Genomic DNA, 14,401 nt, shown 5'->3' with positions numbered 1-14,401 from the left:
AAAAAAAAAAAAAGAAATAATAGCTGAAACGCTCAATGAAAGCCTCCTGGATCTACAGAGACAGGAAATCCAGCCAAAGAAACAGGAAGAAAACTACATCTAAGTACATCATCAAACTGCTTGAAACAAGCAATGAGGAGAAAATATTTCAAGTGGCCAGAGGCTGGGTGTGCTGATGTGTGCCCTCGATCCCAAGTCTTGGGAGATACATAGGAACAAGATGACATCAGGTTTCTTGTTAGAAGTAATGCAAAGCAGAAGACCATAGACAGTATCTTTAAAGTACTAGGAGGTAAACTGTTGATAGAGTAGAGAAAGTTTAAATACAAAAAGAATAACTAGAAGATCTGTGCACAAATAATGTTAAATAACATTTTCAGACTAGTCTTTTAAATATTTTATTAATTTTTTATTTTATGTTTGAGTGTCTACATGTAAATATGTGCACCACATGCATGCAGTAAACAAGGAGGCCGGAAGAGGGCGTAAGATCCTCTGGAACTGGAGTTACAGATGATTGTGAGCCACCTACCATGTGGGTGCTAAAATCTGAACTCTTTGCAAGAGCAGCAAATACTCTTAACCACTGAGCCTCCTCTCCAGCCCTAGATTAGAAGGTGTGTGTGTGTGTGTGTGTGTGTGTGTGTGTGTGTGTGTTGTGTGTGTGTTTTAAAGCAAGTGTTTTGTAATGAGGTAAAACAAGTAACTTTAAAATCTATGGCAGTTTTCCCAGTACTCAGTGCTGTGCTGCCATCACCACAGCACCATTTAGAAAACTCCAATCACTCCAAGCCTCTCCTTCTTCCATCCCCTGCAACTTTGTGTCTGCGCTTTTGTCTACTCTAAATGTTTTATATGAATTAAACAATACATTAATAATATATGTGTCTTTCTGTGTCTGTCTCCTTTCATTTGGTATATTTTCAAGGCTCACCCATGTTGTAATAATGGTTGAGTACTTAATTCCTTTTTATGGATGAAAAATGTTCTACTGTGTGGTGTATTAGTCTGTCAGGGCTGCTTTAACAAAATAACAAGCTGCGTGGCATATACAATAGACACTTATTTTCTCACAGTTCTGGGGTCCAAGATCAAGATGCCATCAGGGCTGGGCTCTCTTAAGGCTTCTCTTTCTGGCTTGTAGATGGCCACCTGCTTGCTGTGTTCTCATTCGGCCTCTTCTCTGTGCATGTGTGGAAAGAGAAAGAGATCTCTGGTGTCTCTTCATCCTCTTATAAGGACACCAGCCTACTGGTTTAGGGTGCTGCTATCCCATGGCCTCACTTAACCTCAAATACCTCACTAGATACCCTAAAAGCACACTGAGGGCTAGAGCTTCAAGAGAGACTTTTAGAGGGCACACAATTTAGTCTATAACACATGTATATGTCAACATTTTGTTTATCCATTAGCTGATGGACACTTGAGTTTCCACTTTAGGTCTTTTCCAAAAATGCCTCTATGAACATACATGTGGAGGTTCTTGTATAAACAGTGTTTTCAGGTCCCTTGGTAATATACTTTGCAGAGGAATCCCTGGGTTATATGGTAATTTAAGAGTTTAGGAACTTTCCACAATGCTGCACATCTTTAATTTGCACAAGCAATTCAAGAGGGCTCCAGTTTTTGTAAATCTTTCCCCATTTTGTTTATTCTCAAAAATAAGATTCACTAAATTTTAGTAAAAGTTCTCTTTCTCTCTCTCTCTCTCTCACACACACACACACACACACACCCTAGTGAGCACAAAGAGGCATTTCACTGTGGTTTTTATCTGCATTTCCCCTAATGATTAATTGATCTACACCATCTTTTCATGTGACTTTTGGCCATTTTTAGATCTTTGGGGAAATAACTATTGAAGGCATTTGCCCAGTTTTAAAAACTGGGTTGTGTGTCCTTTTTAAAATTAAGTTGCAGTTCTTTATCTCCTCTGGATACCAGCTCCTTATCAGGTATTTATCATAATTATACATATATATTATAATCATATATGTGGTTTATCTTTTACAATCTTGAAAATGTTTTTTGATGTACAAGTTTTTAATGTTGATGAAGTTCAACTTACTTTTACCCTGCTACGCTTGCTCTTGCTGTCCCATCTAAGAGCTCAGTGTCAAATCCAAAATTTGTTATAAGCCTTCTCCTGAGAGTTTCATAATTTTCACTCAAATTTAGTTTTTGATCAATTTTAAGAGTACTTTTAAAATTTTAAATGTTTATATTTATTCATTTACTTATGTGTGCGAGGGTATATCTGTGGAAGTCAAAGGATAATGTATTAGATTTGTTTCTCTCCTTTTATATAGGCTCCAAGGCCTGAACTCAGGTTGTCAGGCCTGATGGGCAGGTGCCCTTAGCCACCGAATCATCTCATGGCCTGTTCACCACTTTTGAGTTAACTTTTGTAAATAGTGGGGTGTTAGAGTCCAACATGACTTTTTTCTGTGTGTAATCCACTTGCTCCAGCTGTATTTATTAGAAAGATGTCAGCTGCACTGACTCATCTCCACAGCCCTGTTAAAATCGTTGGAAGTAGATGTTCAGGTTTATTTGTTTTCACTACACAGATACATCTGTCCCCTGCTAGGTTTTTTTCTCCCCTTGCTAGTCTTAATCAAAGACATATTTTAAAATCACAAAATTAGTTCTCTCACTTTGTTCTCTCTCAATACTGTTTTAGCTATGGAGGGTCCCTTTAAGTTCCAGAAGACGCTCAGGATATGCTTGCCCATTTCTCCAAAAACTGCAGCTGAATTTGTTTGGTGTTGGTGGATTTTGCATCCAAGAGTCAAGCGCTCTATCACGTTCTATATGATCGCGCTCCTAACTCAGACAGCTGGAGTTTTGACAGGGACTACACTAGCCCTACAGATGTACTTGGCAGTATGATGTCTTCCAACCCACACATATGGGCTATATTTCCCACACTTCTTTAGCTTTTGGGCTTCTGTAATTTCATATAGTGAGTTTTTGTTTGTTTGTTTCAGTATACACCTCTTCCATTTCTAGAGTTAATTTTATCCCTAAACATTTTTAGTAGGCTAGGAAACTGGCAGTATAAAAGGAAGAAGAGGATAATTAGAGATATAAAGATATTATTTATTTTTATTTTAGGTGTCCATGTACAATGTGCATGTAGTACCTGTGGGGTCCAGCAGAGGGCGTGAGATTCCCCCTGAAACTGATGTTATAAATAAATGAATTGCTTAATTCTGTTTTTGACTGGCTGACTTTAAAAAATAAAGTTGCCATGAAAAACACAGTCACAAAGATTTGTATATAATCCTTGTGTACACAGAAATAGAAGTGGACCCTTTCCTAGTTTAGCCTCCACATGAAAATGTAGCATTGGCCAATACTTTGACCTCATTCTTGTGAGACCCCAAGCAAAGGCCTCATTAAGTTGTTCTAGTCTTTCTAATCCACAAATGTGTGAGATAATAGTATATGTTATTTAAAACTGTGAGGTCTGGAATAATTTGAGTGGTAAGAGAAACATAATTTGTAACAAAATATTTATATATCTAACCATATAACCCAGTCATTCTAGTACTAGCAGTTTACCTAGAGAAACAGAATATGTACCCCTAAATTCTTGTACACTTGTGTTTGTACCAGCTAAAGTGGAAAGCAATTCAAATGTCCATCAATAGGTAAATTGATAAAATGTGGCTTCATGAAATAACATCCAGCAATAAAAGGAATTACAGATGCACAAAGCAAGGTAGCTAAATCTCAAATCCTTATGCTAAGATATAAGAACCTGACAGAGGAGTCATCTACTTTCTGTCATTGCACATCAGTCAACTTTCATAGATGTCTGTGGAAATGGAGTTATGCAGTATGTACTCTGTCTTAGGGTTTTATTGCTGTGAAGAGACACCATGACCACAGCAACTCTATAGAGGAAAACATTTAATTGGCGCTATCTTACAATTCAGAGGTTTATTGCCATCACGGTGGGAAACATGACAGTGTGCAGGCAAACATAGTGCTGAAGAAGTAGCTGAGAGTTCTACATCTGGATTGGCAGGCAACAGGAAGAGACTGTTATACTGGGCCTGACTTTAAGCATTTGAAATTCCAAAGCCCAGCCCCAGTGATACATTTCCTCTAACAATGCTACATGTACTCCAACAAGGCCACAAGTCCTAATCCTTTCAAAAAATGCCACTCCCTCTGAGCCTATGGGGGCCATTTTCATCCAAACCACCATATACTGTCTGGCTTCTCTCAGCAGGAGCATCTTTGGGGAACAGATACAACATATAATGACAGAAGCAGGGGATTATAAAGGACATGAACGTCTGGGAGTGATGGATGGTCACTGTACTGACTGTGGTGAGGGCTTCACAGATAAATACTACATAGAACAGAACTTACCAAACTTTACACTTCATGTATATGAAGTATCATGTGTGTTAATTATTCTTCACTGAGACAGTCTGAGAAGCATGCACCACTTACATGGCTTCCTCACAGATATGTTGGAGGAGAAAGTACAAACTCTGATGACCACAGATGAGGCCTCATTACTCCTCCACCCAGTCTCAAATATTTACTAAGTTCTTTGCTAGTTTCTGTGAGAAACACCAACATTAATCAGACTTATTTGATATAACATAAAAACCGTATTTGGTCTCTACCTAGTTTCTGGCACATAGCTCCTTAAAACCCTTAAGAGTCTTCAAAGCAATAGTATCCTTTTGTGTTCTGAAAATATGGATGGTGGCTGGGAGAGTCTGAAGAGTTTCAGGATAGGGACAAGGGAGAGAGCTCATTTTTTTTTTTTTTTCGAGACAGGGTTTCTCTGTGTAGCCATGGCTATCCTGGAACTCACTCTGTAGACCAGGCTGGCCTCGAACTCAGAAATCCGCCTGCCTCTGCCTCCTAAGTGCTGAGGTTAAAGGCGTGCGCTACCACCACCTGGCTGGGAGAGAGTTAATTGATAGGGGGAACCAACCACATGATCAGGTTTGGAGCTTTTAGCCCCATTCCCCTGACCTGTGAAGGTTGAACTGATCAATGGCCAATTATTTATTCAGTCATGCTTACATAATGAGGATTATAAAAACCCAAATAAAGGCATCATTCAAAGGAGCTTCCAGACTACTCCACACTTGAAGGTGCTTGGAGGATGGTACAGATAGATACACCCTTTCGGTTTCCCTCTACTGTCCTCTGCATCTCTTATTTGGCTGTTCATCCATATTCTTTGTGGTATTCTTTACAAGCCAGCAAGCCTAAGTTTCTGAGTTCTGTGCACCACTCTAGCAAATTAATCAAACCTAAGGAAGGGTATCCCATGAATTTTAATTTTTGACTAGAAGCACAGATCACAGCTTGAGGCTTGAAAGTGTCCCACGAGGTCTGAGGTGGGATAGACAGGCTGTGGGACTGAGCCCTCTGAATCGGAGGCTTCCTCCAGGCAGTATGAGAACTGACCCATAGGACACTCAGATGGTGTGTGAGACTCTACTAAGTGTGGGAATACCCCTACACATTTAGTGTCAGAAGTGTTGAGGTGTGTGTGTATGTATGTGTGTGTGCAGACAGGAAAAAAATGTTTTTGCTATCTCTCATACCTAGGTATTTTTCTAAGAAAGCATATAACCTGGACTTCTTAGAGCCAGACCTGATAGCATAGGCCCATAAATGCCAGCTACTCAAGAGGCTGAAGCAGGGGGATCATAAGTTCAAGGCCTGTCTGCCTAACTCAGTGAAACCTTGTCTCAGAATTAAAAAATAGAAAAGGAGTTGTGTTATTGGTGGTAGTGTTTGCCTAGCACATACACGGTCCTGGGTTTGACGAGCACCACACATACACAAAAAGACTGACTAGGATTTGTAAATCATAAATAGTTATTTTTTACATTGGTTTCGTGAGGATCCTTACCAGAAGCAAATCCCTCCCAGTGACTACGTGTCAACTGCTCCATACAGCCCACAACCTTGCTCCACACGTTGTCAAACACATAAGCAAGAACATCCTCTTTCATGCAGTAAAATGGCGCAATGGGAGGGTACCCTAATTTCTGTTTCTCTGTAGCTGCTTCTGATTTGTTTCCATGAAATCCCTCTTCCCTGGAATAGAAGCAAGAGGGAAAGATTTCATGATTATTTTTCCCTAAGCACCACCATTGTCCGTGACACTCAGAAATGTGCTTGGTGTGCCTGCTCCACCCTCCTCCCCCTCAGCTAATGTAGCACCTGAAGCTGCCTTGTACGGTAATGGAGTTCTCAGGTGAAAAACCTGGGTTCCTTCTTTACCTCCACCCTGTCCCATAACTCTACAAAAAAAAAAATTGGGGACTGAAATAGACAGGAACTCCTCTGGAGTTCTGTGACCAGAAACTCCTAATGAGCCAGTCTATCTGCTTCTCTAAGGTGAATACCAACAGCCTGAGGCCGAGGAGGGGCTGGCTGGCAGTGAGCTTAGTTACCACAGACTACAATAAAGAAAGAGGAAGCAAATTTAGGAAGAGGTTTAGAAAGGGAGAAATGTTCCAGATTCCTACAATGAAGACTGCCCTGAGGCAGCAGAGGTCTCCAGAATAAAATAGGCAGGACAGAGGCTCACACAGGGAGGGCAGTGACCTGAGGAAGAACTAGCTTGGCATTAATTAGTAGGTGACCTAAGAGGATCAGAATGATTGTGCTGAGCTGTTTTAAATGTCGCCCTATGTAGCCCTGATTTACTAGAACTCACTATGTAGACCAGGCTGGTCTTAAATCTATGGTGATCAGACTTGCCCCTAAATAACAAATGTTGGAACTACAGGCATATAACATCATTTGGTGAAAAAAAAAAAAAAATCAAATTGCATAGAAGGACTCCTAGTGAAAGATGTCTTCTCCATCTCTGATTCCTGGTCCCCATCAGCAGAAGCAAATGTTCTATATTGTTCAAGAGAACTAATCACATTAAGTGTTACATTGCACCTCATTTTACTTACTAGTGCACCTGGAACTGTCTCTTGATTAACCTGTCTCTTAGAGAACAGTGGGCACATTCCAGCAGATATACCATGGGTATCAACTAGCCAGGCCTTTTTTCCCACTATGGTCAGTACTGTAATTGTACACTGTGTAAGAAGTACACAGTGCTTCATGTCGTGGGTGATTATATCTGTAGAAGGATTCCTGTAAATACAATCAGTGAGGTAAAGGGCACCTGCTTTGCAGTTTGAAAGCCTAGGTCCACCATCTTCTCAAGAGCTTCTCTATTCCAACAGTGAAAGAACATGCCATTTACGGATAGGGATTTACCTTGTTTCCTCTCAACCTGATGGATAACACAGTGTCTCACTATTGTCTGACATTTTATAGCTAATGAAAATGCGGTTAAATTTCATAAATTTAAACGTTTGTTCTGCTCATAAGAACTTTCTGTTCGTCTTCCTTTTCCTGCTTAATCCTTAGTCCTTTTCTTATTGGTGTACATTTTAAGCAGATATTTTTGCCTCATTTGTCACTTTCTTTTGACTTTGTGTTTCTTCTTCCTATGCAGAAATGCCACCTAATATCATCATTTAAGAACTTCTTATATGACTCATAGATTTTGTATTAGGTTTTAAAAATGCTTTTGAGCACTAAAATAGTGGCACATAATTTTAATTCCAGCACTTGGAAGGCAGGTGGATCTTTGTGAGTTCAAGGCCAACATGGTCTATTTATCAAGTTCCAGGCTAGGAAGGGCTATATAGTGAGCCCTCGTCACAAACAAACAAAGGCTTCCATATTCATTGAACCTATAAGATTTGATCAGTTATATACAGATTTTATGTGTGAAATTTAAATTTAAATTTTGTAGAAAGAGTAAGTTAGGAACGTGACTTTTTCCTGGAGTGTGTCTACTTGTATGAAGCTGCTTGCTAAAGCTATCACATACACTCATTTCTTGCAGGCATTCTCACTTATGTGTGAATATCAATATCTTCAGTTAGCAACATTTTTCCCCCATGGTTCTGGAGTTTCAGCCCAGGATCTTCTGCATGCTGGGCAAATTTTCTATCATTGAGTTATATAGCTCCAGACTTTAAACTCTTTATTTTGAGGCAGTATCTCCCCAAGTTGTATAATCTGGCCTGATTTTATAACCCAGGCTGGCTTTGAACTTGTGACTCTCCTCAACTCAGTTTCCTGAATACAACTGTGATTATAGGCCTGGTCTAGAAGGCCAGCTTTAGTTAGTAACATTCTAAAGGCCCACCTACTGTGTCACTTTACAAGAATATATTTTGGTAGCATCTCTAAGAAGGCTGCTGAACTTTCAAAGTCTTGCCCATATTACCTGAAGACTCACTTGGGTTTACTCTTGTCAGAAAAAAAGGAAAGGTGCCCTAAGAGCACATACCAGCCATTTACATCACATTTTAACTTAGTCAATCAACTTCATTCTTCCTAACTTAAGAGGTAGGACCAAAGGGGCAGACTTCTAATTTGAGAAATACAAAAGACAGAAGTAGATGAGAAAGGCCAGGGAAGGAGGGGTCTCTAGAAAATCAAATTCCAAATTCTCTTACACATGGAGCTAGCTCAGTGGTGTTTGGTACAGCAATCTGCCTGTTTGCTGGCTGTAGGACAGTGTGCACACCAGTGAGCACAGGAGTGAGCATGGCTGTAGAAAATACCATAGGAAGAAGAGATGTCTATAATCATATGATACAATCACCAGATGCAACCACACAGCCTAACACAATACCAGCACTTCCAGATATGCTGTTATAACTACTGGTTCTGGAAATATTTTTTTAAACAAGGGGTCATTTCCCATTAGCTAGTTTTGTGTGTGATATGTGTGTGCGTGTGATGTGGATGTGTGCATGCCATGGTACACAAGTAGAGATTAGAGGGCAGCCTTAGCTGTCAGTCTTTGCCTTTGTCTTGTCTGAGATGGGATTTCTCTTGTTCACTAATAGGTATATCATGCTAATTGCTCCATCAGCTTTTCCAGATTGTCTTCTCTCTGCCTCTCAATTCCCTGTACAAAAAAACCCTGGACTGACAGACATCTGTGCTACTGCATTAAGATTCTGTGGGTCCTAGGGATCTGAATCAGTTTGTCAGGCTTGTATGACATGCACGTTACTCACTGAGCCATCTCCTTAGGCCTTTTTTTTTTTTTTTTTTTTTTTTTTTTTTGAGACAGGGTCTCTCATAGCCCAGACTTGCCTTTAATCTTCTCTGTAGCTGAGGAACCTCTGATTCTATCACTACCTTCTGAATACTGGGATTTCAGGCAAGAGCCACTATTCCCAGTTTATGTGGTACTAGGGATTGAACCCAGAGCTTTGTATTTGTTGGGAAGACAATTTACCAATTGAGCCATATCCCAGTAATTCTATAACTTTTAATGACTTAGACAAATAGTTTACATTTCAGAAAGGTAGGGGTTGGGGATTTAGCTCAGTGGTAGAGCGCTTGCCTAGCAAGCGCAAGGCCCTGGGTTCGGTCCTCAGCTCTGGAAAAAAAAAAAAAAAAAAAAAAAAAAAAAAAAAAAAAGACAAAATAACATTTCAGAAAGGTAGAGTGTGGTGTGATGAGAACACTGAGTTTAGCAGATGAATGAGGTTTTGACTTAACTTTACCTTAGACAGATCATTTAAGCACTCTGGGTCTCACCTGTCCCATTTCCAGGTAACATCTGATCTATGACTACTGTCAAAATGTAAGTAGATATTGATAAACATTATTAACTGACAAACTATCCTTTTAAAGTAAGAATTAGATAGCCCTGGTGGTGTACACCTTTAATCCTAGCACATGGAAGGCAGAGGCAGGTGGATTTCTATAAGTTTGAGGCCAGCCAAGACTACAGAGTGAAATCCTGTCTTGAAACAAGAATAACAAAGTAAGAAAGTTTATTTTAAATAAACAAAGTTTACATCTTTTCAACTACTCTTTGATGTTTCAGTTTCCGCTGGTGATAATTTGTAAAAGGATAAAATCAAATTATATAGATAAAATTAGTCCTTTAAAAATCTTTATTTGTAGGAAAAGGCAAAATATAAGTGAAGAAGGAAGGTATGGAGGAACCCTTGGTGCGTGGGAGCAACAGGACATGAGCTCTGCATCCTGGAGCTAACTGGAAACAGAGTCCAAATTGTTACAAATCTACTTATAGGTGATATCAATAATACAGTTTCAAAAAAAGTAGATGCTAATACAGAAACCAGAGTGAAAACCTTAAAAGGCAGTACTCACATATCCGTGTGGTCAAAAGCTAGGTACTCCTCGATTATTCCTTCAGAAAAGATTATACAGTCTGCCTCCTCTCCTCCATCAGCAGACAAGCCAGAGGCTTTGATGGTGGGAGGTGCTTTATAAGATGATGAAAAATGTAACTTCTTTCCCCTTATACCAAATCTTGGCAAGGGAAGAAAAGGCAGTATTAATGACATATTAAAATAGCTCCCACACAAGTAACATAACTTTGGAACAAACCCTCTTTGTCCTGGTAACACTCTCCTAAATTATTCTAACTTTTTTTCCCAGTGCTGTGGGTATTAGACTCAGTACCTTGGTCATGCTAGGTGGTACCGCCTAGCTCTGATTTGGATTTCTCTTCTGAGGGTAACACAGAGTGTCTTTTCATACACCTGATGGCCATTCACATATGTTTTAGAGAACTGTCTATTCATATCCTCTGTCCACTTTCAGGTAGGCTGTTCTTAGCTTTGAGTTGTAAAAATTCCTTGTACCTTCTGGCTTTGCAAACACTTTATCCTATTCTCTCCTTCTTCTGGTTCATTATCTGCATTCAGGAATTTGACTAGTTTTGATTTTGCCTATGATATTATGTCCTAGAAATCACTATAAAGCCAGTGTCATGCAAGTTTCCCCTGTGTTTCACTGTAGGACTGCTGTTCTGTGTGAACCATGGTAAGAGCTGATTTTGTTACCTACAAGGTGGAATCTAGTTCCCCCACAGCATTGCTCTCAACAGCCTCTGTTGAAATTTGTATTTATAATAAATATAGCTGGGTATGGTGGAATATGCCTTTAATCCCAGCATTTAGGAAGCAGAGGCAGGTAGATCTCTATGAGTTTGAGGCTATCTTGGTCTCTATAATGAGTTCCAGGTCAGCCAGGGCTACACAGTGAAACCCTGTCTAGACACAGCTCTTAAATTAACCTGAAGCAGAAGAATGCATAGTTTTATCCCTACAAACTCAACTTTTCATCTTTTCTTCCTTCCTTCCTTCCTTCCTTCCTTCCTTCCTTCCTTCCTGGCTTGTGCTTTAATTTCCTGGACTACCCTTTTGACCTACATACTACTATTTATGTTGAAGACAACCTTAATCTCAATTTATATATTAGTCTGCTTTTTTGTGTATTCAATTATCATATAAACATGTTATTTTCTCATTTAGATAAAAAAAAAAAAAAACAGAAAGGAAGTTGAAGAATGTCAATGGTATCCCAGGGACTATGGTGTCAGTCAGACATACAGATAATTACTGAATTGCTTATGTGTGGCTTCCCCCAGTCCAAGAACACTTCCAAAACTGAAAGTAGACCAACCCCATTTTAATGTTTTTCAGATATGAGAGATAGCTAAGGGAGGAATGCTGAATGAGAGACAAGAAAGTGACAGATAATAGAGCTGTAGGCAGGGCCAGCTTATAATTTCATATTTTATTTTAAAAGCAATGGGAATCTAGTGGAAGCTTTTAAAATGCAATGTGGCAAATTGATAGGATTTTTGTAGAGATCTTAGTCATTGATAAACCCTATTTTATGGCAACCTGCTATGCTGATCTAAAACACTTTTACTCAGGACACACTTCTCTGATACCTCTTAGAACAAAATGTGGCCGGAGAACAGAACTAACACACACATCTCAGAACCTAGGCTTTGCTCTTCTGTGTCACCATCCTCCCAAAGGAGCCATTACTGCAAGTTAGAGGACTGACTGACTGATGTGCTTGCATCATAAAATACTTACATGGTAGACTCTCTTTCTTGAGACAAGATTGCTTCATGTGAAGCTGACACAGCAGAAGGGGATCTAGGGTACAATCCATAGCCTTCACTCGGAGTGATTATCTGCCTACCCAGAATCCTTCAAACAAAAAACACACAGTGAAGTACCTTCACTTGGCATGCACGTAAAAGCTAAGCATTTTAGCAACAAATCTGATGACTCTCCATAGAAAGCCTACAAACTCAGTCAGACACTGATTAAGAATGACTCTTCCCTTTGATAGAATATTTATGGAAAAGATAAAGCCATCGCCCAGGGACTTCAAATCCAAGAAAAGTTAGGGATGCAGTGCAGTGGTAGAACATCTGCCTAGCTTGCCAAGGCTCTGGGTTCAATACCCAGCACACACCCCACACCACACACTGCATACTCCACACACACACACACACCTTTCAAAAGAATGGTTCTCTGGTATGTCTCAACACTCAGAAGCCAGCTACTGATATTTTACTTGGCCTGTGACATGATAGCTCATGTCTGCAATCCCAGGAGGTAGAGGCTAGAGGAGGATCTGGAATTCAAGATCATCAGCTCAAATGCAGAGGTCAATGCTTGGGGCTAGAAAGATATCTTGGAGGTTAAAAGCACTTCCTGCTCTTGCAGAGGACACGGCAGTTCACAACTGTCTGTAACTCCAGTTTCAGAGAATCAGACATACTCTTCTGGTCTCCATGGGCACCAGGTACATGTGCAGTACATTTATATATATTTAGGCAAAATATTTACAACATATAAGGAGGGGTTTTTGTTTTGTTTTGTTTTTGTTTTTTGTTTTTGAGACAGGGTTACACTATGTAGCTCTGGCTGTCCTGGATCCTACTATGTAGATCAGGTGGCATCAAACTCATAGAGATCTACCTGCCTCTGGAATGCTGGGACTAAAGGCATATGACACCATACCCAGCCTAAGAAAAAACATTTTTTAAAAAAGTTCAAGGCAGCCGGGCGGTGGTGGCTCACGCCTTTAATCCCAGCACTTGGGAGGCAGAGGCAGGCGGATTTCTGAGTTCAAGGCCAGCCTGGTCTACAGAGTGAGTTCCAGGACAACCAGGGCTATACAGAGAAACCCTGTCTCAAAAATCCAAAAAAAAAAAAAAAAGTTCAAGGCCAACCTGGACTACCTGAGACCTTTTTTTATATGTACACAGGCACATTTAAAAAATAGTTTTACTCATAGCTAGATGTGGTGGCCCATGCACCAAGGAGGCAGAGGCAAGCAGATAATTGAGTTGAAAACCAGCCTGTTATACACAGTGAGGCCCTCTCTCAAAAAATAAAAAAATTTGTTCAATTAGAATGAAATGGTGTTAGGACAGGTCCAATAAACTTGTACTAACTTGAGTTTTCTTTCAGCTGAGGCTTTACACACGTGGCTTTAGATAATTTCATCAAAATCATGTACATTAAAAACAAACAAACAAACAAACCAAAAGGCAAAACGAAAAACAAAAACCATGCTTAGGCCAGGTGAGCCTTTAAACCCCAGCACTCTGGAGACAGAGAGGAGGATCTCTGCCAGTCACGGCCAGCCTGGTCTACATAGGTTTCAGAAGCCATGAGCTGATACCTGAGGTGAGGAAAGCTGGCTGCCCACTGCTGGCACTCTCTCTGCAAGCGCTGTGTGTGCGCGCTCAGCTTCTGCTCATACAGGAGTTCATCGATGGCTGTGAACATGGCCTGTACTTTCTCGGTGGCATTTTGGTCAAGCTCCTAGAAACAAACAAACCCCATCCCCCAGACAGTTAGACGAGCTACTAATGTATTTGGTGAACTTCTCTATGGCTAGGTTAGCTATTCTGAAGCTGTGGCACTCTACATTTGACTTTACATATTCACTATCAAATATTTTTTATGTATTTAAGAGTCACCGAGATGTACAGACTTCGTGTCTGACTAACTTCGGTATGTGCTTTTTTTGGGCAAATTCTTTATTATTCTATATAAGTTTTAATTTTTAAAAAATCTGGGGATGGTGGTGGCACATGTCTTTAATCCCAGCACTTGGGAGGCAGAGGCAGGCGGATTTCTGAGTTTGAGGCCAGCCTGGTCTACGGAGTGAGTTCCAGGACAGCCAGGGCTACACAGAGAAACCCTGTCTAATCTGTACAGGGCATTACAGAATGAGCGCCAGCGGAGAGTAACACTGAGGTTAGTATTTTTAAGCCAACTTGTGATCACAAGCTGTCATTCTTTTTATTTACTTATTTATTTTATTTTATTTTATTTATTTATTTTTTTTGGTTTTTCAAGACAGGGTCTGTGTAGCCCTATCCTTCCTGGAACTCAACTCTGTAGGCCAGGCTGGCCTTGAACTCAGAAATCCGCCTGCCTCTCCCTTCCAAGTGTTGGGATTAAAGGTGTGCACCACCACTGCCCAGCTTGTCATTCTTTTTAAATAAAAAAAAAAA

At 40.1% G+C, this 14,401-nt stretch overlaps 1 protein-coding gene across 8 annotated transcripts in view; it reads right to left on the bottom strand.

The window, feature by feature from the left end:
* Fam149b1 (family with sequence similarity 149 member B1) overlaps window positions 1–14,401 on the bottom strand; it is a 35,701-nt gene that overhangs the window by 16,288 nt on the left and 5,012 nt on the right. For 3 of the 8 annotated variants that reach the window (XM_031360864.1, XM_031360863.1, XM_031360865.1), the window contains exons 4-7: window positions 13,561–13,703; window positions 11,955–12,071; window positions 10,210–10,371; window positions 5,900–6,087 (exon numbers count right to left, since the gene is read on the bottom strand). In XM_031360864.1, coding sequence (XP_031216724.1) covers window positions 5,900–6,087; window positions 10,210–10,371; window positions 11,955–12,071; window positions 13,561–13,703 — 610 coding nt within the window. Of the gene's footprint in view, window positions 1–729; window positions 1,184–5,899; window positions 6,088–10,209; window positions 10,372–11,954; window positions 12,072–13,560; window positions 13,704–14,401 lie in introns of those variants that run through there. The other 5 variants (XM_031360870.1, XM_031360869.1, XM_031360866.1 and 2 more) reach the window with 5 other exon arrangements.

This window comes from Mastomys coucha, unplaced genomic scaffold (genome assembly GCF_008632895.1).
Source record: "Mastomys coucha isolate ucsf_1 unplaced genomic scaffold, UCSF_Mcou_1 pScaffold9, whole genome shotgun sequence".
Taxonomy (NCBI): Eukaryota; Metazoa; Chordata; class Mammalia; order Rodentia; family Muridae; genus Mastomys; species Mastomys coucha.
The sequence above is the reverse complement of the archived record's forward strand: the minus strand, read 5'-3'. Positions and strand labels throughout refer to the sequence as shown.